The sequence below is a fragment of the Typopeltis vanoorti genome, chromosome 12 (genome assembly GCF_054136105.1).
Source record: "Typopeltis vanoorti isolate ZY-2024b chromosome 12, IOZ_Tvanoo_1.0, whole genome shotgun sequence".
Classification (NCBI taxonomy): Eukaryota; Metazoa; Arthropoda; class Arachnida; order Uropygi; family Thelyphonidae; genus Typopeltis; species Typopeltis vanoorti.
The window spans coordinates 68258431-68285728 of NC_143560.1; the positions used below are offsets into that span (position 1 = coordinate 68258431).

At 37.3% G+C, this 27298-nt stretch overlaps 1 protein-coding gene across 1 annotated transcript in view; it reads left to right on the plus strand.

Annotated features, from left to right (window-relative positions):
• LOC150100865 (uncharacterized) overlaps positions 1-27298 on the plus strand; it is a 583033-nt gene that overhangs the window by 472510 nt on the left and 83225 nt on the right. Inside the window, exons 21-22 of the mRNA XM_090401746.1 lie at positions 14437-14555; positions 22160-22234. Coding sequence (XP_090257872.1) covers positions 14437-14555; positions 22160-22234 — 194 coding nt within the window. The remainder of the gene's footprint in view (positions 1-14436; positions 14556-22159; positions 22235-27298) is intronic.

Sequence of the window (27298 nt, forward strand, 5' to 3'; positions counted from 1 at the left end):
TCTTAATTGGGAGGATGAATGGTGAGCAAGAGTGGGTAACTTTCAGAGAGAGATAGATGAACTGAAAGAGGAGGTGGAATGTCTCAGGAATGAGTTGAGAAGTGTGAAAGATGATATTAAGTGAATGAAAGAGATGAATGCAAGGCGAATCAGAGTAGAAGTAAGAGGGTTATGGGAATGATAGAAGAGGAGAGAATAGAAACAGTAGAAGACAGGGAATGAGAGAGAATTATGGGAATGATGAAAAAGGAGAGAATAGAAACAGTAAAAGAGAGAGAATGAGAGAGAGTTATGGGAATGATAGAAAAGGAGAGAATAGAAACAGTAGGAGAGAGGGAATGAGAAGAATGCAAGGGAGTGCTGGAAAAAGGAATAGAGAGATGGCAAGTAAGTAGGGAAACATGGAAAGAAAGTATTAGAAGAGAGAGAGAGAGAGAGGGATGCAGGGGAGCAATCAAGGAACAGAGTGGTGAGAGGTGTATGGCAACTCAATGATTCATGGTGTGCACGATAGGATGCCAGAGGAGTTTTTGCCTGGAGGAACAATAGAAAATGTGGCTATGGCAATTGAACAGGGTGAAATGGTGGATCAGATAACTTGAGAAGCAGTGTAAATAGGATGGCAAGAGATCTGAGATTCGTGCTTGAGATTGTACAAAAGAAAACACAGAGAGGAAAGATAGTGTGTGTGTGTGTGTGTGTGTGTGTGTTACCCATGTATGATAATGACGAGCTGAGTAGAAGAGCATTTTGGAGGTAGAGGAAATAAGAGATCTGGGGGTGATAGTGGATAACGATCTAAAATTTAGGGGACACATTGCCAAAATTGTGAAGACAACACAAAGGCTTCTGGGAATGATGCGGAGGACACTGATGTGTGGAAGTAGGGAGATTCTTGTTCCATTGTATAAGGCTTTGATTAGGCCACACATGGACTATTGTGCCCAGATTTGGTCACCGGGTTTTCAGAAGGATGAAGAGATGTTGGAAATGGTCCAAAGGTGATTGACTAAGGTAGTTTCTGACCTCTGGAATGTTGAGTATGAGGAAAGATTGAGAAGATGTAATTTGCAGAGTCTGGTGGAGAGGAGGAAGAGGGGAGATATGATAGAGACCTACAAGTTGGTAAAGGGTTGTTATAAGATTAATGGTGGAGAAGTTCTACAGAGAATAGTGGGAGATCAGGGGAGAACCAGAGGTCATCCCTGGAAACTGTATAAAGAGGGTGTGAGTAAGAGAGTGAGAGGCAGGTTTTTTTCGTGCAGAGTTGTGAATGATTGGAATGCCTTGCCTGAGAGTGTGGCATCTGCAAGGAGTTTGAGTGTGTTTAAGACACGGTATGATGAAATGTGTGTGTGATAAAAGGACCTCCCAGATGAGTCTTTGACTCCATGAGGTCTTGGGGTAATAATAATAATAATAAAAAGCATGAAAGCCAGAATGTGTCAGAATGTGGCTTGGAATACGTGTATGCAAGAGACCATTTGCATTTGAATGAGGAAAGATGTAGGCATCTGGAGAGATTGCTTTTCTCTGAATGAGTCAGTGTGTCAATGCAGGGAAATTAGAAATACCAGGGTGGATGGTAGCAGGGGTGGCCTCTTATGGGAATAGGTGCTTGGGAGAAGGGGGAATACAATGGGTAGTGCTGAGTCCAGTGGAGTCTGGAGGGGATAAGGATAGGTATAGAAACGGTGACATTTTTATGCTTTGTACTAATGCGAGGAGTATCCGGAATAAAGGAGATGAATTGGTGGTGCTGATATCATCAGCCTGTCCAAAGATTATTGGGATCTCTGAGATATGATTTACAGAGAATGATATAATAACAGAAATAGAAGTAGCAGGGTACTGCATTTTTTAAAAGGATAAAAGGAAGGGAAAACACAGTGGTGGAGTGCTGCTTATGATAAGTGATGATTTTGGAGGGCAGTGACACTAATGGTTTGGAAAGCATATGGTGTGAGGTAGAGGTGAGCAAAACAGGATATTTAGTGGGGTGTTGCTACAAGCCAAGGAACACAGAGGGTGAGGAGCGGAAGATGTTTAGGCAGTTGAGCTTGGCAAGTGCAAGAAGAATAGTTATCAGAGATTTTAACTATGGCAGTATACATTGGGAAAAGGAAAATACATGTAATAATAAGGGAATGAAATTTCTAGAATTCTTCAAGGACAAATGTCTTAGGCGACATGTAATAGAAGGAACACGAGGTTCAAGAGTTTTTGATTTGGTCATAGCATTAGAGGAGCTGATTAAACTGAGATGGCATCTCCTTCACACTTGGAGAGAGAGTGACCATATGGTTTGGCTTAGAAGATGAATAGACATGTATCAAAGAGAATGGAATATATGTGGAATTATGAGGTGGGTGATTATAATAGTCATACATATCAACTTGGGGCAGTTCCATGAAGGAAGAAATTGGAAGAGTGAGATATCATTAGTGCTTCGGAAATTATGAAGAAATTTTTGTTAGCAGCAAAAATAAGCTGTATTCCACGAGTAAAGAAGAGGACACAATTTGGTGTAAAGTGGATGACAAACAAAAACAAACAGAACTACAGGTGAAAAAGATTATGGAAGAAATATAAGAAGAGAGGTGGAGAGCATATGCATTAAAGAATATAAGCCTCAGGCCTGGAGAGTGCTAGTATGGTAAGGAAGGCAAAACTGGAATATAAGAAAAGATTGGGCTTAAGATCCAAAGAAAATCCTAGGGAATTTTTTAGCTATGTGGTCAGTAGGAGGAGAAATGATTGTGGAAAAATGACACTTAGATAAAAATGGGAATAGAGTGACTGATGTAGAGGACATAGTGGAGTTGTTCAATGAGCACTTTATTGGAGTATTTCATCCTGGAGAAGTACGTTTTAATACTAGAGGGATAGGGCAGGTTCAAGGTTTAGAGGTGTATGAGGAGAGTGTGTTTCAAGTACTGAATACTCTGGATGTCAATAAAGCTGTGGGACTGGATGGAATTTTGCCACAGGTTTTGAGAAAATGTGCTAAGGATTTAACAACTCCATTGACCTGGATTTTCAATGAAAGGCTTGCTATGGGAAAGGTATCCAAGGAATGGAAGGAATGGAAGATAGTGCCATTGTATAAAGGTGGTAGCAGCCTGAAGGTGTCAAATTAGAGACCAGTTTATGTTTCATAAGTTGTTGATAAGATCTTGGAGAAATTAGTGAGGGACCATATACAGACAAGAGTGATTGATGAGGAAAAGGAATATACTGCCAAACAAGTTTGCAAATATCAGTTTATCATGTAGCACCCTGCCACATGATAAGCTGATATTTAAGTTGCAGCACATGGGTTTAGATGTTAGGTTAGTCAACTGGATTCGGGTTGGCTATCTCATAGGTATCAGAGAGTTGTGTATGTGGTGCAATATCAAGGAGGCAGCAGGTTCCAAGTGGGGTACCACAGGGCTCAGTACTGGGACCTGTATTGTTTGACCTTTATATATATCAATGACATTGTCAGTGAATTGCAGGGGAGATATTCAGTTGTTTGCAGGTGATGCGAAGCTAGTAAGGGTTATTAGTAATAATGCAGATGTGGTAGCCTTGCAAGATGATTTGAATAAACTGGACAGATGGGCAAATCAATGGGGATGTCAGGTAAATGCAGCAAAATGTAAAGTCTTGAAGTTTGGGATACATCGATGGGAGGTGGCATACTCTGTTGGAGAAGCTGTACTGGTGGAAGTAGGGGAGATAAGAGATCTGGGGGTGATGATTGATAGAAACCTGGAATTCAGGGAACATATTGCAAAGGTGGTGCAGGTAACCCAGAGGATTGCTACAATACTGAGAAGGATGCTGACCTGCATAAATCCAAAAAATATTAAAATCCTCTAACTGCAACCCCCTCTCTTCAGAGCAGAGATTACTCATAATCTACCACCATTCCATATATCCAGGGCATATCTGAAAAATTGACAAAAATCCTAAGGAAATATTAACGTACAACCACTTACAAACCACATAAAAAATGGCATCTCTTATCTTCTCCACCAAAGACCAGCCACATCCCCTAGACCTACCAGGAGTATACCATGTGGTCCCTTGCAGTTGCAAACTGTCCTACTATGGCCTAACAGGCAGGACATCCAATATCAGAATATCTGAACACAAGGACTATATCCAGTTCCACCACTACAGCTACTCAGGATCTTCTGACCATTCTTTGGACATCCACCATAGGATATGCTGGAAGAAGGCCACAGCAAACATAAATATGAAAGACTATTCCTCGAGTTTGCCTCAGCTCTGAAAATCTTCCCACACCTCAACACATTTGGGTGCATGAGACTGCCTGAAATTTGGAAAGCATACATTCTAAGATCGTCAGCCCCAAGACTACCTAATTTAGCCCACTAGAGGGTACCATTTAGAACTCTAGACTCAACTTCTGTTGCCTTTCTTCAGTCTCATTTGCCCAGTGTTAGTGCCTGCATGCACATATCATTGTTTTTTTGTGATCCCTAATCAAAGCAATGTAACATTGCCAAAATTTAGGAAAGTAATTAAAGTTTTTATCATTAATATTTTAGTATACATTGTTATTTCCTGAAAAATTAACAGTTATGAGTAACCAGTGTATAAGCCCTTCTACAAGAACACCTCTCTGATACCTATCAGACAGCCAATCCCAAATCCAGTTCACTGACCTGACATCCAAACCCATGCACTGCAACTTAAATATCAGCTTTTCATGCAGCACCCAGTTGAATGCCTTTGAAAAAATCCTAAAAAATTGCAGAATATGCCATTACCTCATAAACTGCTCTTGTTATTTTATTATAAAGGGCAGTCAGATTATTAAAACAAGAGTTCTCCTTAACAAATTTATGCTGGACTCTCACAAATAACATTACCCTCATCTTCCCAATGTTGTAAATCATCCCTCACTAATTTCTCCCAAGTCTTAACAACTCCTGATGAAATACAAGCTACTCTATAGTTTGACGCTTCCATTCTACTACCACATTTATGCAATGGGACTATCTTACCCTCCTTCCACTCCTTGGGCACCTTTCTCATGGACAGACTCTCAGTGAAAATCTAGGAGCTGTCAGTTCTTTAGCACATTCTCTCAAAACCCGTGGCAAAATCCCATCCAGCCCTGCTACATCCAGAGTAGTCAGTATTTGAAACATGCTCTCTTCTTGCACTTCGGAACCTTGAATCTGCCCTATCCCTCTAGTACACTTACTTCTCCAGGATGAAATACCCCAATAAATTGTTCATTGAACAACTCCACTATGTCCTTTGCATCACTCTACTCCCATTTTTATTCAACAGCATCATTCTTCCATAATCATTCCTCCTACTGGCCACATAATGAAAGAATTCCTTAGGATTTTCTTTGGTTCTCAGGGCCAATTTCTTCTCATATTCTAGTTTTGCCTTCCTTACTTGTAATCACTCTCCTGGCCTGAGCCTTATATCCTTCATGCATCTATTCTCTTCTCTTTATAATCTCTTTCATAGCCTCTTTTTTACCTGCAGTTCCCATTTGATATTGTTTGCCATCCACTTTACACCAAATTGCATTCTCTTCTTTGCTTGAGTTATACAACTTGCAATTGCTGCTAATAAATATTTCTTCACCAGTTTCCAAGCACAAATGATATCTCACCTTTCCAATTCCTCCATCCATGGAATTGTTCCCAAACTGATTTCTAAAATGATTATAATCACCTGCCTTATAATCCCACATACATTCCTTTCTCTTTGATACTTCTGCACATCTATTTATCTTCCAAATGAAAACCACATGGTCACATTCTCCAACCAGGGCCAGAGATGCTATCTGAATTACAATCAGATCTTCTGATGTTATGACAAAATCCAAAACTCTTGAACCTCATGTTCCTTCTACTACATATTGCCTAAGACATTTGTCCCTCAAGAATTCCAGAAATTCCATTCCTTTACTACTATATGCAGTTTCCTCTTTCCAGTTTATACTGCTTTAGTTAAAATCTCCCATAACAATAATTTGTTTTGCACTTGCCAAGTTTAACTGCCTAAACATCTCCTGCTTTTTGCTCTCTATTCTCCATGGCTTATAGAAATCTCCTACTAAATATCCGGTCCTGACCATCTCCACCTCACATCATATGCTCTCAAAATCATTCATATTGTCCTCCAAATTCTCCACTCTGAGAGGATACAGCTCATCACTTATCATAAGCAGTACTCCACCAGTGTATTTGTCATTCATATCCTGCAGAAAATGCTGTATCCTGCTACTTCTATTCCTGTCAGTATATCATCTTCCATCAACTATGTCTCATCCCAATAATCTTTGGACAGGCTAACAGCACCACTAATTCATCTCCTTTATACTGCGTACTTCTTGGCATTAGTACAAAGAATAATCAATGCATTTTCACTGTTTCTATACCTATCATCATTCCTCCAGAATCCACTGGATTCAGCATTACATGTCCCCCCCCCCCCTCTCCCCCCTTCGTCCAAGTGTATCACCTACTAGGGATGGTCCTACTAGGTGATATGCTGCTAAAATAATGAGGACGTCTTAGTGGATTAAAACAATAATGTATAAATTGACATATAGATGTAAAGTTATGATTACTTTGTGAAATGCAGCATTATGGATAGTAGGAATAGGAGGATATGATTGAAAGATAATTTAGTAATAGGTTGTTACCAGACTAATATGGAAGAGATTTTTCATAGAATGAAAGAAAGAGGATAAAACAAGAGGCCATTCATGGAATTTGTATAAGGAGGATGTGAGCGAGGAATTAGGAGCATTTTTTGTAGAGAGTAGTTGGAAAGTGGCATGACTTGCCTGAAAGTGTGATGAGAGCAGAAACAGTGAATGAATTTAAGGCATGGTTTGATGAGGATATGTGTGTGGCAGTGGCACCTTTTACATTGTCTTTTCATTTCTTGGATGTCTGATAATGATAAGTGGATAGTGGAATTACATCAACTTCTTTTTTATATGAACCTCATCCAGGAAAAGTTACCAACCCATAGTACATCAGTATCATGGATGGACTAAAGATTTTTTCTCTTTTTATTAGTCTTTAATTTTTTTTATATTTTTTATTCATTTTTTTGACTTGGTCTTGAATCCTTGCTATAGAGACCAAACATTGAACCCTTTCAAGCCACTTAAGGCCTCCAATAAGGAAGGCAGTAGTCTCACACTGTGATGAAAGTCAGCTACCACCTGAAGACAATCATATACATCCATGCCAATGCTGAGATTCAAACCCACAGTCTGTTAGTTAGAAAGCAGATAAACTAACCATGCAGCCATCTAGGCCAGCAAACCATTACTGGTTATTGTTTAATTTCCTACAGTCATGTTATTTTTTGGCTACTCACACTGAGTTTATAAAAAATAAGGCTCACAAGAGGATACATTATTATTATTATTATTATTTGACACCTCCAGGGAGTCCAAAGACTCATCGAGGGAGAGTGTGCCAACAGCATCGAACAATTGGTCCCCTTCCAACTACTAGACGCACTCAAACTTACTTAACTGAGCCATTAGTAGCAGAGGCTCTACCAATCGACCAACCTTTGCCGGCGAATACATTTGAAAAGTTTTTAAAGTACTAATGTTCCTTACCAAGAGCAGGGATAATGACATTGTTCTCAAATTTTTAACATTTAATAGGATACCACGCATACCTTATTTCATAAACTGGAGAATATGAGATTCGAATATAAACTCTTGACTTTGGTCAGTGGATGGCTAACAGACAGATATCAAAAAGTGGTATATGGTGGGTGTGAATCTGCAAGATTATCATAATATCTTAGTTAAACGACTGCAGCGACATATACAGCATGATTATAGACAGAGAGCTTTTGTCTCTTTGGAAGGCTGTGCCGAGAATATATATCTTCTCTTCTCTCCTTTAAAAGAGTCATATCTGGTGCCTCCCCAGCATGATTGGATAAGGGATGGCACCAGACTCCTCCCTGGGTTCGAGTATATTGATCTTATCAGGACGAGGATCAAAGCCCTACCCACTTGAGCCTGCACAGCTCGATCGGGTAGGGACGACTCAAACTATAGGGCTGGCTGCCACTACAGTGAGACATTGTCTCATATAGCCCAATGTGGTATCCGTACCCATGGGGTCCACGTGCGGAGGCATGATGCCGTGGTCTCCATTCTGAACAACCACTTTAAGAGCAAAGGCTGGGAGACTTGTGAAACCACATTATAGGACCTCCGTGGGTTTGCATAAGCCAGACAGTGGTTAAAAGAGATGGTGATGTTTGGGTAGTTGATGCGCAGGTGGGGGGGAACAGGGCACCCACTAGTCTGTAGCCATAATAATTTGGTAAACTATTATAAGAATAACCAAGATCTAGTTAGTCAGATAGGGGAGGAGTGTGGGGCAACTCCAAGGTTTACCAGCACCACCATCTCCTTACATGGCGTATGGAGTGCAGATAGTTATAAAGACTTAAAACAGCTTGGGCTTACGCAAAAGGATATAAAAGTTCTTTCCTTGAGGGCCCTACAGGGCACATTGGTGGCATGGCGTTACCATCGGAGAATGACTATAATGATAACTAGAACAGGCATAGGGTAAAACTAATTATACGAAGAGCCAAAGGCTTCAATTCAGTGACATGAACTTATTTAAGTTAAGGGATATTACATCCCATATTGTTTCTTAGCCAAATAAGAAACTCAAAGAGTTTCATGCCGAATATAGAAAGTATACAGAGTTCGGCGATTCCAAGCATAAGGAAATACCTGGATAGTGCAACACCTGACCCATTTTGTAGTGCAAATTGAGGCAACTCATAGTAAGGGTGGAGCAAGCTCTGATCACTATTCTTGGTATTTACCCATAATGTGAACTTAGCTCCTAGGAGCTGTATTACTGGTCTACATTATGAAAGAAGGTCACTACCCAGACCGGTTTCAACCTTTATTGAGGTCTCATCAGTGAGTAGGTAGACCTAGTTAATACCAAGTTTGTAGTGAACAGAACTTACATCCCTTCTGTGAGAATTGCCATGAAGGTGTCCTAATAAATTACTAATTATATGAAGAGCCAAAGGCTTCAATTCGGCAACATGAACTTATTTAAGTTAAGGGATATTACATCCCATATTGTTTCTTAGCCAAATAAGAAACTCAAAGAGTTTCATGCTGAATATAGAAACTATATAAAGTTCGGCGATTCCAAGCATAAGCAAATACCTGGATAGTGCAACACCTGATCCATTTGGTAGTGCAAATATATAGTATAGCAAATAATATATAATATATAGCAAATATATGCAAATATATAGGAACTAAGTTCACATTATGGGTAAATACCAAGAATAGTGATCGGAGCTTTCTCCACCCTTACTATGAGTTGCCTCAGTTTGCACTACCAAATGGGTCAGGTGTTGTACTATCCAGATATTTGCTTACACTTGGAATCGCCGAACTTTATATAGTTTCTATATTCGGCATGAAACTCTTTGAGTTTCTTATTCGGCTAAGAAACAATATGGGATGTAATATCCCTTAACTTAAATATGGTAAAACACTTGTAAAGGTTTAGGCCTATATCAAGTCTTTACGTGATGTAAGGGTATCACTGCCCATAACCAGTACAAAGATTAATAAAAAAAAATGTCCAGTGTTGTACCTCAAGGTTCGGTCCTTGGGCCATTGTGATGACATTTCCAGCAGCATTTTATATTAGCAAGGTTATGCTACAAGAAATTGATGAGGCTAGGTTTCTTGGCATAATGGTGGATAGGAATTTGAAGTTCAAACATCACATAGCAAAAGTGGCTAATACAGCTCAGAGGATAACTGCAATGTTGAAGTGAACCTTGACATGTAAGGATAAGGAAGTAATTTTGCCTCTTTGTATGGCCTTGATAAGACTGCACCTGGATTATTGTGTGCAGATATGATCTCCCAGGTTCCATTGGGGATAAAGAAGTTGTGGAAAGGGTGCAAGGAAAAGTTACAAAGATTATATTGGGATTATGGGATTTAGATTATGAGGACAGATTGCAAGTATATGGATTATAGACTAACTGTAACAGGAGAAAGAGGGAATAAGATAGAGGTCTATAAACATTTGAATGGGTGTTATAGGATATTGTCTGATGAAATTTTTCGTTATGTGGAAGATGGGGGAGGAATCCATGGAAGTTAAGTTTGTTTTGCAGTCAAGAAAGGGGGTAAGAGCTAGGTTACCTCCTTTGTTGACTGCAAACACAGACCGGTATGTGAGTGGAATAGTTTGCCTCCTTTAGCAGATAGTGAGTGCATCTAGTGTGAATGAATTTAAGGGAAGGTATGATAGCTGGTTTGGGTGATTTATAGTCTCTCTTGAGGAGTCCTTGACTCTCTGGAGGACTTAGATAATAATAATAAGGAAAGCTGAAAAAATACAGAATAATGCATCAAGAACTTTCTAAAACATGGCTTATGTCATCGCCTTCAAAAAAGAGAACATATATGTAGAGAAGACCATGACAAAAAATGGCTGGAATCAAAGACCAATACAAGATGTTTAAGACAGAACAAAAACACAAAACTATTCAGCAAGAAGATTGAATTACATAAGTGCAAATACCTAATATTTACTTGCAAATCATTCCAAATATTTTATATACAAATTGAACAGCAGTGCATAAATACAGAGCCCTATCAAGGGTCACCTGCCTTCTCTTTGATCCAATTCAACTACACATTGCTGTCAGCCTCCATCATTCATATCACCAGCTTCATGTCCCCCCTATTTGCTCCATCTTACCTAACTCCAAGGAGTCGTTAGACTCATCGAGGAGTCCCTAAACATGTCAAGAACTATTCAGCATTCACACAGTATCTATCATACTTTGCTTTGAACTCATTCACAGTCATGGCACCCACAACAGACTGGCAGCTTATTCCACAATTTCACCACTCTCCAAGTAAACAACCTAGTTCTAACACCCATGGTAACTACACTCTTGCTCAATTTCCATGGATAGCCCTAGTTCTCCCACCACCAGACCTGTTCTGAAAAATTTCCTCTGAATTAATTTTGTAAAAAACTCTTCAGTAATTTGAATGTCTCAATCTTATCACCCCCTTTTCCACCTATCAACCAATTTCTGTAACCCACAGATCTTCAATCTGTTCCCATATGGTTCATTCCATAGACCAGCTACCATCTTGGTGACTCGCCTCTGGATCCTCTTTACCTCCTCCCCATGAAGAAGAAATCTTGGTGCCCAGATCTGGGCACAGTAATCAAGATGGGGTCTTATTAAGGCTCGATAAAGAGGAACAATAACCTACTTGTCTCTGCTCATCAAAGTATTCTTCAGTAACTAAGTGATTTGATGAGCTGATTTAGCCACTTTTGCAATGTGCCCCCCTAAACTTCAACTCCCTATCCACCAACTGACAATTCTTTAGCCGCTTCACGTAAGACCCGAGCTGGTATACCATCCAATTCCACAGATGTATTCCCATTAAGGTTCTGTAATATACTATTCACCTCCATTTCATTCATCTCAATTCCCATATAAGCCATTGGTTCCTGCAATATCACTGCCTGGATGATATACTTTTGCAAAGTGTTCGCTTAGTAATTCTACTATTTTGACTGATTCAGTAACCTACCTATCATCAGCATTCCTTAAAATCATTCTGCCTTATATTACTTGCAGCATATCAAAAGAAGAACTGTTTGGGATTCTCTTTAGCTTATGTGGTATCGTGTCAAATGTCTGCAGTTTAGTAGTATTATGATATATCCATTTCCCTTTTCCAGTTTCAACTGTCTGTCACTTTATTGTAGAAATTGAGTCACTTATGAAGGATACCCAAATGGTTTTGGCTATGCTTTTTTCACTACCTCCTTCATATGTTAATAAAATGTCTGGACTCTATGGAAGATACTGTAGAGTATTTCCATGGTTCCACAGTAAGTCTGAAGTATTTCCATAGTTTAATCTGCGATATGGAATAGTATCTTCATAAATAACACAAAATCGTGAATATGATTCTCAGTGTTAACTCCTAATCGTTGGCTTCAACATATCATGCAGCATTGCATCATAACATACACCATTAATCATCATATAGTTCGCCCACCGATTTGAGGTCCCTCGACACTTCTGCGCATCTCAGAAAAAGGAGAACCCATTCCGATGATAGGGTAATCAGTCCGTATTGTGGGATGAGTTGTTTATTATTACCGGCCGGAAAATTAACTTCTCTTTTATGATTATTGTAGTGAACTATGTTGCTTGTATAACAGTTGGAGAATTTTACCTATAAAGCACGTGATTTCGCGTGTTGGCGACCAATTCGGACGTCCTTCATTTCTTTCTCCCCTTCAGCATGAATCGACTATTCTTGGAAAGACGCGAAGCAGGGACTGCAAACGGTGGGCGAACTATACCCATTCTTTAACAATATTTCAGAAAAGTGAGCATCATTTTTCCTGCTGAAGGTTGCATGTGATGTTTTTCTTGACAGTAGTGTTGCCATGTGTTTGTTTTCCAAATTTGCCATTTGCTCTCCATCTTGCAGTGGTGGATCCATGTTTCATCATTAGCGACACTGCACTTCAGAAAAATATCAACCCCCTTGTCATTCTAAAGACAATCACTGATGCCCAAATGATTTTCCCATGATTTTTCCTGAGTTATTTGGGAGCACATCTTGCACAAACTTTATAGAAGTGAAGTTTTTTTTTGGATAATTCATTGGAGAACTGTTATTACTCTACAATTGGGTTGTCATTTTATCAGTAGAACACAGAAAAAGTCCATTTCCTTATTTTTTTTATAACAATGAGGAGATAAAGAATAAGTGAATGGATGTTTTCTGTGTTCTCATTAGCTGTTGATGCAGATGACCTGATTGCATTTTATCAGAGATATTTATTTGGCTACAAATCTTTGAATGAATTGCTGCGCTTTCAGCTCATGCTCCAAATGCTTTCAGCTCACATAAAATGAATCACTGTAACTATTCTTCTTCTTCGATGTAGTCAACAGTGTGTTGTCATATTCACAAATAATTCATCACGTCAACTTTATTAGTCAAAGTCAAATATCTCAGTGGTGATTTAATTTTTATAGTTGTTCTTATTCAGCAGTGAGACCAATATGAAAAATAAAACATTGGAAAATATAATTTTTAAAGTGTCCTGAATAACTTACTACAGCGATTTTTCCTTTACTTTGGGGACCAATTTGGATATTATGATATCCAAATTGGAAACTCATGATATGTAATTCTGCTCCTTTGTTCATGCTTATTTGAATTTATTTGCTTTTGATCTGCACTTCCAATTTCTCTGCATTGTTTGGTTCATGCATTTCTATACATATGGTATTGTGTGTATTTCCAGTGATATTTTAATTGAATTGGTCCTTTCTTCATGGGTGAAGTTTTCAGTTATTACCTCTCTCTCCCTCTCATTACAACTCAGTATATGGTTTCTTTTAGATACAAGTTAATGTGTGTGAAAATTATTATTTTTTTGCTTGTTTTGGTTTCTGCACTAATGAAGGTTTTTATCTAATAAGAACATTAGCTGTAAGCATAACCCTTACTCTAAATTATAAGTTACTTTAAATTATAATTAAAAAAGGAATTATCATACATCATCATCAAATTCCTAATATATACCCTCAAGGGGCATACAGGATATGATAGTACTACATGAAAAATTTACATCATTACTAACTTCCTATCTACAATTTTCCTCCAAATCAGTCTGTTACCTGTCAAGACTCCAATGTTATCAGATCTTATATTTCTGTCTTCTAAGGCGCTTTTTACTGTATGAATATCTTGATACAGCAAAGGAGGAAAAAGACCCAGAGGAAGACCACCTATATCTTGATCTTCCTCCTTATCTTGCCAACTTGGCAGAGAACACTTGTTTTGCTAATCATTCTTCTCCCATTCTGTTTAAGTGACCATGCCACTTGAGATGTCAGCATCCAGGGATGCTAATGCATTCCTGGATGCTGACAATGTTAAGTTCTTTCCTAATATCCTCGTTTTTAATATGATGTTGCCATTGATGCCATCTATTCATGCCTCTAATCTTTCTCAGGACTCTCATACCTGCGATCATAGTCTTTGGTCAAGTGTTTTACTTCTGACCCAGCTCTCAGATCCATAAGTTAAAATTGGTTTGAACACTGTCTTGTATACAGCTAATTTAGTAATGTGTATGATAATTCATGTTGTACCATCAAAATATCAAATGACGGTACAACATGAATTATCATAGTATCTCTATCATAATTGCATATGATATTTTATATAATAGCAAAATAATTTTATCTTTAAAGGTATACCTGTGGCACAATTATAAACAACAAGTTAATTACTGTGGTTATCATATAATTTGTTGTTTAAAATAACTTTATGATGAAATGTTATAGGTTGACTATGAAGAGGTAGCCAAAAATTTAGTGAAAATGGAAAATGAATGTAAACTGTCTTGGGATTATCTTAAAACCATAGCAAAGCATGATGGATCAGCTTCAACCATGAAAGTCAGGTACTAATACTGAATTTTGATAATGTAGATGTGATAATCAATATGTGTGTGTTTGTGCCCCCCCCCATATCACACAACATACTCTTACATTCAAAAGTGTATTATGACTATGCAGAACTACAGGAAGTGTTTCTCAGCCCTCAGAATATTGACAGAGATTTTAGGAACAGCATTGCTCATCATCCATTATTTTATCCACTATCTTCCATGTGTTCTCAAAGATGAAATATTTTGAGAATACATGAAAGATTACGATGTCATTAAGTTGGTTCTCTAGGTTGGTCTATGCAGATTCCCAAAGGATTTCTTTAGAACCAAGTGGCAGTTGCTGCACGATAGTATTGGAGGATCCACATGCATTGCTTATGTCAAAGCAATGCATGCATTGCTTATGTCAAAGGTGTAGAACATTTTTATCTAAAATGTATTAATTAAAAACATGATTTGTGATATAACCCCCACTAAATTTCCTTGGGATGAAAAAGTCATATCCATATGCTTGATTCCAAAACGAATTTAATTACTATATACAATTTTGAATTTTGAGCTGGTAAGAAGTTTATGTAATAAAACCTGAATTAGCAGTGAAATTGAATCAGTAGACAGAATATGGAGAGTGAAAGCAGTTATAAGCTTAGCTTGCAGCATCAGAACTTGTTCTCAGGTTTTTCAGAGACTTGACCTCTCCCCCAAACAGCATATTAGTTGAATAGGAGACTAAAGTAGATAAGCATTTCTAAAGTCATGGAGGAAGTATAGTGGTCAGAACATCCATGGTAATTCTCCCCTCAATAATTTTATTGAGAGGAGAATCTCACAGAGATTTCCAGAGGGCATTTTATGGAGTTTTAAAAGGAGTATGTGACATAGAGATAAGTGATCTTATTTTAGAAAACATTTCACAATATCACTGATAATTATTGATAAAATTTTGACTGTTTTTATGACTGTGTGATGGAGTGTGCTTGTTCTGTACATTTATTTGGTATATCATATGAACAGTGTTTTATATGGCAGCCAAGGCATTCTTGTTTAAAGGATTAAACATCGGGAATTTCATGTAGTGTAGTGTGTGTGGACAGTGTACTCATGACCAAAATGGTATATGGTGGGAAAGTGACGTTGGAGCGAGGATATGTCAGAAATGTTTTAAGTGAGTGTCAGAAATGCAAAATGTATCAAAAGCAGTAAAATGTAGTTCTGAATGTTCTAGCAATTCAAAAATTTTAGAACAGCAGTAATTGTGATCAATATGACCATGAACCTTTTCTCTTTGATCAGCAATTCTAATTATTTTTATATTCAATTAAGAGATTTCATAGTTTAAGAGTAACAAGTAACATGCAACAATATAATTAAATTATTTTTTTTGGTAGGTGTACTCAATTTAGGGCTTGTCCAGAGGCCTAGGAATTGACTAGATATTGTTGTAAAATGTGCAATGTCCCTAATAGTGCCATTTTCTAGAATTGAGATGGTACTGTATCTGAGAAGCTCAACTTTTCCAGATGTTTCATAAATACTTGGTATTGCTTGTATGACAATTGAAATTGCTTCTGTTGGCCTTTTATTCCAGATTTGTTGAATTTCACTCTCAAGATTCTTGTATCGAGTCAATTTAGTCAATACATATACATTTCTGTTATTCCCTGGTATTGAACTTACATTAAACTGTATTAAATTGATGTCCCCATTTATTTGAATAAGCCTTTCCAACTTATTCAAATCTTCCTGAAGAGCTATTATAACATCAGCACTGTAAGTAATAGCTCTCCCAAGCTTCACATCACTGCAAAAACAATTGCATATCTTCTTTAATGTAATAAAAAATAAATGAGGAAACTAGTAGGTTTTATTAAATAATTATTACAACCTATAAACCCAGTGTTAATTATTTTTTTATTACATAAGTTTTTTGGTCGAAAAAAAAAATTCATCCATACTCATCATGAATATCTTCTTGTAAACCAGCACATATTATATCTTATAATTCAGCACATTATTGACAAAAAACTTTGAACAGTAATGGGTCTCACTTGTACATTCTGTGGAATGTACAAGTGAGACCACATGTTAAGCTTTTTTTTAATTCCTGATGCTGCTATCCAATACTCAGTTTGCTAATATTTATCAGAAAGGCAGTTTCCAGTGCAGTCTATTAATAGCTTAATATATAAATCCATATGCTGTGCTGCAACTTAAATATCAACTAAAATTAAAAATGCCACGAAATTATATTCTTGGTTTCATTCTTTATCCAAGTGTAAGCAAACACTTGGATAAAGAATGAAGTAACTTCATGACATGGCAACTCGCATATAGAGGTTAATGACTTCACATCAGTTGCCTTAGTATCCCATAATGCAACACACATATCATTACAGACATGTATAATGCTATGGGAAGGGCCCCTCTATTGAGATCTCATCAGTGGGAGCCAGACTCTAAAGTGATACCAAGGTTGAAGTAATGGAGAGGTCATATTTCCATATACAAGTAGTCAAAATGTGTCGCACCTTATTATTAAAATACTCTGGATTAGAGATAGATGTTGAAAGTTTTCCACTTGGTTATATTATAAATTAAAGATGTCAAGAAACTATATTCTTGGTTTAATCCTTTATCCAAGTGTAAGCAAACAAAGTTTCCACATGAAGTAACTTCATGACAGGGCAACTCATATATAGAGGCTAATTTATTTATTTGTATTGGGTTTCTTCCCTCTTTCCCATTCATTTGGGGTGGGTGAGTTGAGTCCTAATGATGGATTAGGTATATATGTATTTTATGACTCTAGATCTGTGTGTGTGTGTTCACTGGACCGGTTTGCCTGTTCTGAGGAACGAAAAACTGAGTTTCCGGGTGAAAAAACCCTCTATCTCCATATGAATCCGGTAACCCACCTTTAATCAAGAGACCAAATAAGGGTTCCTCACATCATTGCCGGGAATCGAACCCAGGTCTTTCCGACCAAAGGTTTTGTCTACACCAGTGGTTGCCAAAGTGGTCGATATCGATCCCCAGGGGTCGATTTGGGCTCAGGGGTCGATAGAAAAATATAAGACATCATTGTATGGGTAATATTTAGTTCGGTTAACTTGGATTACCTCCATCCTGAATGAAACACAATTAAGAGTGAATCGTGGGAACAGTGACATGAATAAGATCTGTATGATGGAGAAAGGTCATGAAAATAGTTACAGAGGCCAATCAAGTAGGCCAAAATGACATATTTACCAATAAACGGATGTCTGTGGTTACCGCCCGGCCGGCGCGGCGGGAGCGAGATGGCAACATGTGCACGGTCGCTTATTTACTTATACTTACACGTATTCGATCCCAGTTTCATTTTTGCGCATCAACATACAAGTGAGCATTAATGTTCTAAAATTCATCAGCATACATATTATAATTCAATCGTTATTCATTCATGAATTAAACTTCTCTATGTTGAAGAGTTGAGCAGGGCTGGTAGTAATACCAGTATATTAATATCGCTAGTAATACTAGTGATAGTAATAGTAGTAACAATATAATAATATATACTATATTATACATACAATAAACACTGCAACTATAAATTAAACAATCTAAAAACTCACATAAGCATCTTTTTCGCTTGTCCTATTATAATTACATAATAGTAAAATAGAGGGGGTCGATAAAACGTCAAGAAACTCTTGAAGGGGTCAACGGTCAAAGAAGTTTGAAATTTGGCGACCCCCTGATCTACACTGACTGAACTACAGGGATAGAAGCTAGTGATTTCACATCAATTTCCTTAGTGTCCCATAATTCAATCCACATATCTTTACAGACATGTATAATGCTATGAATTATGGGAAGGGCCACTATCCATCTGTGTTGAGGTCTCATCGGTGGGAGCCAGACCCAGAAGTGATACCAAGATTGAAGTAATGCAGAAGTCATATTTCCATATACAAGTAGCCAAAATATGTCACACCTTATTATTAAAATACTCAAAGCTTAGAGATAGATATTGAAAGTTTTTCCATTTCTGCATTATTTTGACCTTGGTATCACTTCTGGGTCTTGCTTCCACTGATGAGACCTCAATAAAGGTTGAAACCGGTTGGGTAGTGGCTCTTCTCATAATGCACAGATTCTACAAAAACACATGTATCCTTACAGCCATGTATGATGGCTGTAAGGATACATGCATTGCATTATGGAATACTATGCAATTGGTGTGAAGTCATTAATCTCTATATATGAGTTGCCCTGTCATGAAGTTCATGGCAAACTGTGTTTACTTACACTTAGAATAAAGAAAGAAACCAAGAATATAATTTCTTGGCATCTTTAATTTATAATATGACCAAGTGGAGAAACTTTCAACATCTAACTTAAATGTCAAGTTATTTTCATCAGCATCTGAACAAATACCTTTGCAAAATCCAGAAAAATGATAGTGCATGCCTTTTCTCATTCACTGCACTTCTTACTTTATTATAAAATTCTACAAAATCTTAATAACTGCAGAATAAATACAAACTGGTCTGAATGGTACATCCATTCTATACCATCCTTGTGTACTGGCAGTGTTACAAGTCTTCCACTCCTTAGAAACTCGATCCATTGCGAGACATTTCTTAAACAGCCAGACCAGTGGCATTTTCAGTTCCTTAGCATGTTCCCTTAAAACATATAACAAAATCCTATCTAGTCCTACTACTTTACTGACATCTATAATGAGTATTTGGAATATATCTGTGGAGAAGACAAGCTTTATCCTACTGGATATTATGTTTAGTGTCAATGCTATGTTGTGCTAGATCAGACTTATGAGGTTTCATGTATTCGATATAATACTGATGTTACTTCATTCTTTTTTCCACAGAATGGCCTGTTTGTCCAAAGTATGATAAATTGCATTCGCACGGTATCTGGTAAACACCAGCTGATGAAAGAGGTGCCAATTTGTCTTCTGTAGATGGCAACGAGTGAGAAATTTCATTGATAGGAAAGTCTACCATTCTTGGACATCCTCCTTACACACACATCCTCTGGTACTTTGTCAACAAGTGTCTATCGAAAACCTACCTTTACTGGCAGATACATTCATCAAAAGTCTGCTCCTCACACCTCTAAAAAAATCGGTGTTATCAAATCTTTAATTAATAGAGCACATAAAATGTGTTCCTCCCCCCCCCCCCAAGCTTACAACAAGAACTTTTCACTATAAAAAAGTTAATAGAATCCAATGATTACAACCCTAATCGAATCCAACAGATAACTGATTCCTATGTTCCAACACCTCAGGATTCCTCAACAGACCACAGAGTTCCAATCCCTTATATTTCAGGCATCTCAGAACCTATTGGCAGAATTTTGAAGAAGTATCATCTTATTCCCACATATTTTCCTATCAACAAAATTTCTCACTCGTTGCCATCTACAGAAGACAAATTGGCACCTCTTTCATTAGTTGGTGTTTACCAGATACCGTGTGAATGCACTTTGTACAAACAGGCCGTTCTGTGGAAAAAAGAATGAAGAAACATCAGTATTATATTGAATACATGAAACCTCATAAGTCTGGTCTAGCACAACATGGCATTGACACTAAACATAATATCCAGTAGGATAAAGCTTGTCTTCTCCACAGATGCAAGTTTAAATATGAACGCCTTTTCAAAGAAAGATGCAAAGCCCTTTTACATTGGCCTAATTTGAATCAAAATGACTGTCCCTCTTTCTTGTTTGGGAGATTCTTATCTTATGCAACCATCATTGAAATAGTTTTTAATAATTATTTAATATTAATTTTCTGGCATGGGGCAACAATTTTCATTGGTAATCCACCGATTGTTTTGTACTTTGTATTCCGGTACAAACACGAAATATTTGTACCTTTAATTCATTAAAGTTATTACTGTTGGTTTTATACGTGTTAAGTTATTAACACCCTAATAAAGTAATCATTAAACAGCCTTACTGCATTATTGCAAAGCCTTGTGAAGAGCAGGAGATATGATTGAGTCATAAAAGTTGGTCAGGGATTGTTATCAGGTTGACATGGAAGAGATTTTTCATAGAATGAGAGGGTGGGGATAGAACAAGAGGCCATCCCTGGAAACCGTGTAAGGAGGGATTGAGCAGAGAAGTGAGGAGATGTTCTTTATATGTAGAGTGGTTGGTGAAATGCATTGCCAGAGTGTGTTGTGAATCTAGACACACGGAATCAGTTTAAGGCATAGTTGGATGAGCTTTTTATGTGATAGTATGTACCTCCCACGATGAGTCTCTGACTCCATGGAGGACTGATGTTGTTAATAATAATAATAATTATCTACATTGGTCACATAACTGCTGCGTCCATCTAGCAGGGTCATTTGTCCACAATAATTTCTCCTCCTGCTAGCCACACAGTGAAAAGAATCCTTGGAATTCTCCTTTGGTCGCAAAGCAGGTCTCTTTTCATATTCTAATTTTTTTCTCTTTACTATACATACCTTCCCAGCTTGAGCATTATATTCCTCATGAAACTATTCTCCACCTACTTTTATATGTCTTCCATAACATCTTCATCTGCAATTCTGTTCATTTCCGTAGTCATCCATTTTATTCCAAATTGATTTATCTTTTTAACTCAAGGTTTGCCATTGCTGCTAACAATTTTTTTTAACTCGCTCCCATGTACTACTGACCTCTTTTCATATTTTTTTCCCAGTTTGCTGCCCCAAGCTGGTTTCTAAGTCTGTTATAATCACTGCCTTATAATTACACATACATTTCTTCTTCCTTGATGCTTTTGTATGCCTATTCATTCTCCTTGCCCTGAATACATTACCACTCTTATTAGCTAGGATCATGCATTACATCAGTCACAATCCAATCGTTTAATGCTATGACCAAATCTAAAACTCTTATTACTGAATGTTCTTTTCTCAGCCCAGTTTATATTGTTATAGTTAAAGTTTTCTATAATAATACTCATTTTGCACTTGGCAAACTAATTTGCCAAAACATTTCCTGGCCTATAGCAACACCCACTAAATATTATCCTGGCATCTCCACTTCTAACTCATGCATGCTAACTACTTTGAGAGCCATTAGTATAATTTCTCCTCTTGATTTTCTACTCTGAGAGAACACAACTCATTATGTACTATATGTAATGTTTCACTGTTCTGTTACCTTCCCCTCATTTCCTGTCTCTGTTGGGACAATCTCCAACCACGTTTCACTGATACTGGCAGTCTTTGGAGAGACTGAATCAGTGAATGCCACAGATTCATTCCCTTTATTCCTGACTGTTTGTATATAGAAAAACTAGCCTATTGTCAGCATTCTCATAACTATTATTACTCTCCATGGCCTCCACTTGGCTTTGCAATATATACACAACCCTTTCAACCTCCAATATGAAGCCATTCCTGTTTAAAAGCATTCTTGTTTTAAAAGTATATTATCAATTATAGTTGTAAGTATACCTTATTGTTAGAAATTTGAATGACTAAACTTTATGCTTCCATTTACTTGAATAATTACTAATTTAATTATATGCAGAATTCTGAAGTGATTATATACTTTATAAAAAATTATGTTTTAAGATTAAAATATGTTATCTTGATTTTTAGGATGTCTGAATTTCTTATGGACTGTGCAGAAAGGATAATAATCCTTGGTATCATTCACAAAAGAGTTATGAATAGGTAACTAAAATTTATGCACTATATTTTAAACTTAACAGTGTACATGGTTTTCACTTAGAATCTGTGTAATATTAATGAATTATGTTATAAAAAATGAGGAAAAAATTCACTACTCTTGAATATTATATCAGAAAAATTTGTAGACTTTTGAATTCAGAAAATAATACTGAAACTCTGTTTCCACTTCCTGTGTGAAACAAGAAGTGTACAGAGATTTTGTAATGAAATGCAGCATTTTATTACAAAATGTGGTGTGAAGTGACCATCATTAAGTGACACTTAATGACCATCATCCCTGATCTGCAAAAGTTGGAATTTGTCTGGCAAGCATCTTTGCAGAACTGAACAAATAATATATTATAATAGTATGTATCAATTTCCTTGTGCTTCTGTAGTGCACAAACATATGTGGTCTTAGCTGCACTTCCAGTGTGCATAACTATATATACTTTTCTTAAACAGAAACTCAAATTTCAGCTTCTTCAAACACTATAATATAATATAATAAAATTAGTTTAATCCTTTTTCCAAGTGTGAGCAAACAAATTTTGCACCTGAAAGTATCTTCAGGACTGGGGTAAGGTGGTACAACACCAGGGCAACTCATTGCAAAGGTGGAGTAAACTACCAACACTCCTATCTCAGTATCTCCTATAATGCGAAACACATCTCCTTGCGGATATGTCTAATGTTATGCATTAAGGGAAGGGCCACTACCCAGACTAGTTTTGACCTTTATTGAGGCCTCTTCACTGGGAGCCAGGCCCAAGTGGAGATACCAGGCAGAAGCATTAGCAGGTCATCTCTACCTATAGGAGTTGCCAAATAGTGTGCCACCCTTTTTTAATAAATTACTCTGGATTTAGATAAACTTTCAACATTCTTCAAACACTATTTGCTTCAGTTTTTTTTTTTTTTTTTTTAATAATGCTCTTGGACTCTTTTTTTTAACCTCAGAGATGGCATGTGTTTGTTCTAATGTACCATGACAGAGAGTTTCCAACTTAGAATCTATCTTTTTAATTCTTTAAATTCCTTTATTGTCTTTATCATGGTAATATCATGAACCATTCTGAACTTTTTAATTTCCTTTCTTTTACTGAATTTCTTCAGTCCAGCTTTCCTAATAGTCATGACAGGTAGAGATGCTGAGATGAATATTCGATATTATCTGCAATCTTCTCTATCCAATTGGATGAATCATATTATAAATATATTAGCTCAGTTTAAGGTATTCAGAATAATTACAATCCATTAACCATCAAACATTCATTTTTCAGTTCTTTATGCTCAGTCAAACAAGTTGAAAATGGTTCTTAAAGGCTTAACTTTCTTATTGTCACAATAACTAATCTTATGACTAGCTACACTATATTCTTTCTCAGTCAGCTAACGCTTAATAGAACAATATAACACTTACTATTTTGAGGGAAAAGTACTTCAGTACATTTAACATCCGACTATTAATTGACATAACACCACAGCTAAGGTCAAAATATATCCAATGGAGTTAACTGTTACAGCTTCACAGGTTATAGAAAGGGCAACTCTTACCAGGTTACTGCTTCTACACATCGAAGTTGCATAGGCACATTTGAAATTCTCGTTCACTTTTACTTTATGGCAACACAATTCAAAAGATAAATTTAGTTTAATCCTTTATCCAAGTGTGTGCAAACAAAGTTTGTGCCTGAAAGTATCTTCAGGACTGGGGTAAAGTGGTACAACATCGGGCGACTCCTTGCAAAGGTGGAGCAAGCTACCAACACTCCTATCTCAGTATTTCCCATAATGCAAAACACATCTCCTTGTGGATATGTATAATGTTATGCATTAAGGGAAGGGCCACTGAAGAGACCTCAATAAAGGTCGAAACTAGTCTGAGTAGTGGCCCTTCCCTTCCCATAACATTATACATATCTACAAGGAGATGTGTTTTGCATTATGGGAGATACTGAGATAGGAGTGTTGGTAGCTTGCTCCACCTTTGCAAGGAGTCGCCCGATGTTGTACCACTTTACCCCAGTCCTGAAGATACTTTCAGGCACAAACTTTGTTTGCACACACTTGGATAAAGGATTAAACTTAATTTATTATAGTCTGACCAAGTGAAAAATAAACTTTCAACATCTTTCTCTAAATCCAGAGTAATTTAATAAAAAGGTGGCACACCGTTTGGCAGCTCCTATAGGAGGAGATGACCTTGCTAATGCTTCTGCCTTAGTGGAGCAAGCTACCAACAATCCTACTGAGATAGGAGTGTTGGTAGCTTGCTCCACCTTTGCAAGGAGTCGCCTGATGTTGTACTACTTTACCCCAGTCCTGAAGATACTTTCAGGTGCAAACTTTGTTTACATACACTTGGATAAAGGATTAAACTAAATTTATTATAGTCTGACCAAGTGAAAAATAAACTTTCAACAATTCAAAAGAAATCTTCCACTATAATAACTGGATTGTAGACACAGAAATACACAAATCTTGGTGCACTTGGTTTAAGTTATCTACTAATTCCTTATTTTCTTCTATGTATCAACTTCAGTTATGCACTATTCTTCCACTAAACATTTGGAATTTATCGTAGTATCAGAACTCCCATGGAAATAATTCGAAATGCCTATTAATTTCTGGTCCTTTCCTAGTCAATTTACAGCATATATAAACTCCCTTTCTGCCACTCACTAATGACTTCCTATGCTGTCTCCAAGGCTTCTTTCTCCCTATATCTTACTTTCATTTTCGAATTAACTCTGTTCTCCTCTTTCCCGCCAAAATCTGGTTCTGACCAGTTCAGCTTATAACAACTTGCTTCTCCCTTTGTATACAGTACTCCACGCTCAAATCACGCACTACCTAAAAATAACTCCGTTTCCTTGACAGTGTCCAATCAAATCTCATTAGCAGAATTGCTTAAATTTACTTTCACTTTCATTTACAATAATAAAAAACATATATCACAGTACATTTAGGATATATTTACAAGTTATAAAGAATTTATACAGAATAAATAACTAAAAAAAATGACAATTATTATTTCAATAAAAATTTAACAGTAAGTGTTTAATTTAGTAGAAATTTTACTAGAATTTTAAGTAGTATTGTTTGCTTTTTGTTTCTTGGTGTGTCTGTGCAATTTTTGCGTGTTTTCTGTTATTTTAATTATTAATTTTAAGATAAGATAGCGTACATATGGCACCGATAAAGAAAAAAATGGCTGCTAGGTCGCCATGTTTGTTTAAGAGTTTTGATGTAAACGATTTTATGCAATATGCTGGCTGTGAGATGTATGCCTTGCGAAGAGCGGTGGGAGTCTGGTTAGAAAGTGATAGTGGAGTTAATATGTGCAGAAAGTGTAAAGAGAATGAAGATTTCAAGCATGTTTCGTGTGGCGAGAGTGATATCGTTAATGATAGTCAGAATGTAGAAAATGGCGGTGTGCTAGAGAATTGCGTGGTAGTGCCAGATAGGTGTGAGAGCGTCGTTGAAAGTGTAAATGAGGGTAGAAATACAGAACGAATGGATGATTTGATTGATAATGAAAATGGTGAAATAAATGCGAGTAGTGAAATTGCCCATTTGAACGGTGCGATACACAGAGCTAAAAGGCAACTGGAGTGTATGGAAAAATGTGTGCTGAACGTACCGACAAATAACCGGCGAAAGTCTGTGACGGCAAATAATAGAATGTTTGTAAATGTCAATAAAATGAAGGAACGAGTGCTGTATGGGGATTCGCTATTAAGAGGCATAATAGTTGAGAGTTTAACGAAGTTGTACCAGCCGGGTGCGAACATAAAGGATGTCAGCGAATCTATTCGACTGCAAAAACAGAGGGTGAAAGAGATGATAATCGTGGCAGGAACAAATGATTTGAAAGAGGATGTGAGGGAATTATTTGAGGTTGCAAAAGAGAAGAGTGAAAGAGTTAGGATGGTGAGTATCTTACTGCGGTATGACAGCGAAGTGTTTAGAAGGAGGGCCATAATTGCCAATGACTTTATGCGTGGGTTATGCATGGAGAGTGGTGTGGAATTTGTGGATGTGTGGAATTAGTTCGATGGGCGAAAGGACTTATATAAGATGGATGGGTTACATTTGAATGGAGTTGGTGTACGCAGACTTGAAAAAGTGTTGATAAATGATGTGGAAGTGGATGAACAGACTCAGGGAAACTAGATTTATTAAGAAGGGGGGAGTAGATATGCAAACTTTAGGGAGGCAGTTGAGTGTATGAATGAGTATATTATGCCTGAGCGAGTATGAAGGACAACAAATCAGAATGGGATAGTTAGTATAAGGCATCAAAGTAGGGATAGGACAAATGGGCTTCTGCAATTCATGTACACTAATGCCAGGAGTATTAGGAACAAGAAGGAAGAGTTTTTGGCCATGGTTGGCACTTCCAGGCCACAGGTTGTTGGTATTAGTGAAACATGGCTGACAGAAGATGATAACGCTAGTGGGATCGAATGCGACGGGTATAGTGTGTTCAGGAGTGACAGGGTGAATAAAAAGGGGGTAGGAGGGTTATTGATGATAGCTGATGAGCTGCAGCCAAGGAGTATAGAAGTTGAACTGCAGGATAGAGAAAAGAGCACATTTGAGGCTGTTTGGTGTGAGATAGAATCTAGCAGAACAAAATATACAGTTGGGTGCTGCTATAGACCAGGTGATGGAATAGATGGTGGAGATAGTATGCATAGGCAAATAGAAAAAATGAGTGGAAGGAGGGTAATTATTATGGGTGATTTCAATTATGGTAACATTGACTGGAAAGAGGAGAGGGCGCATGGGAGGAAGGAATTGGATTTTATGCGGTTATTAAGGGACAACTATCTACGGCAACATGTAGTGGAAAATACCAGGGGGCAGAAAGTGCTGGACCTTGTAATTGCAACTGAGAATGTGGCAGTAATGAACATGACCATGTTGCCACCAATTGGTGAGAGTGACCATAAGGTCATGACTTGGGAGGTGGCTAAAGGAGTGGAATTTACAATTAAAACAGGGTACATGTGGAATTACCGGGCTGGTAAGTATGACAAGCTTAGGTGTGTGCTTGGC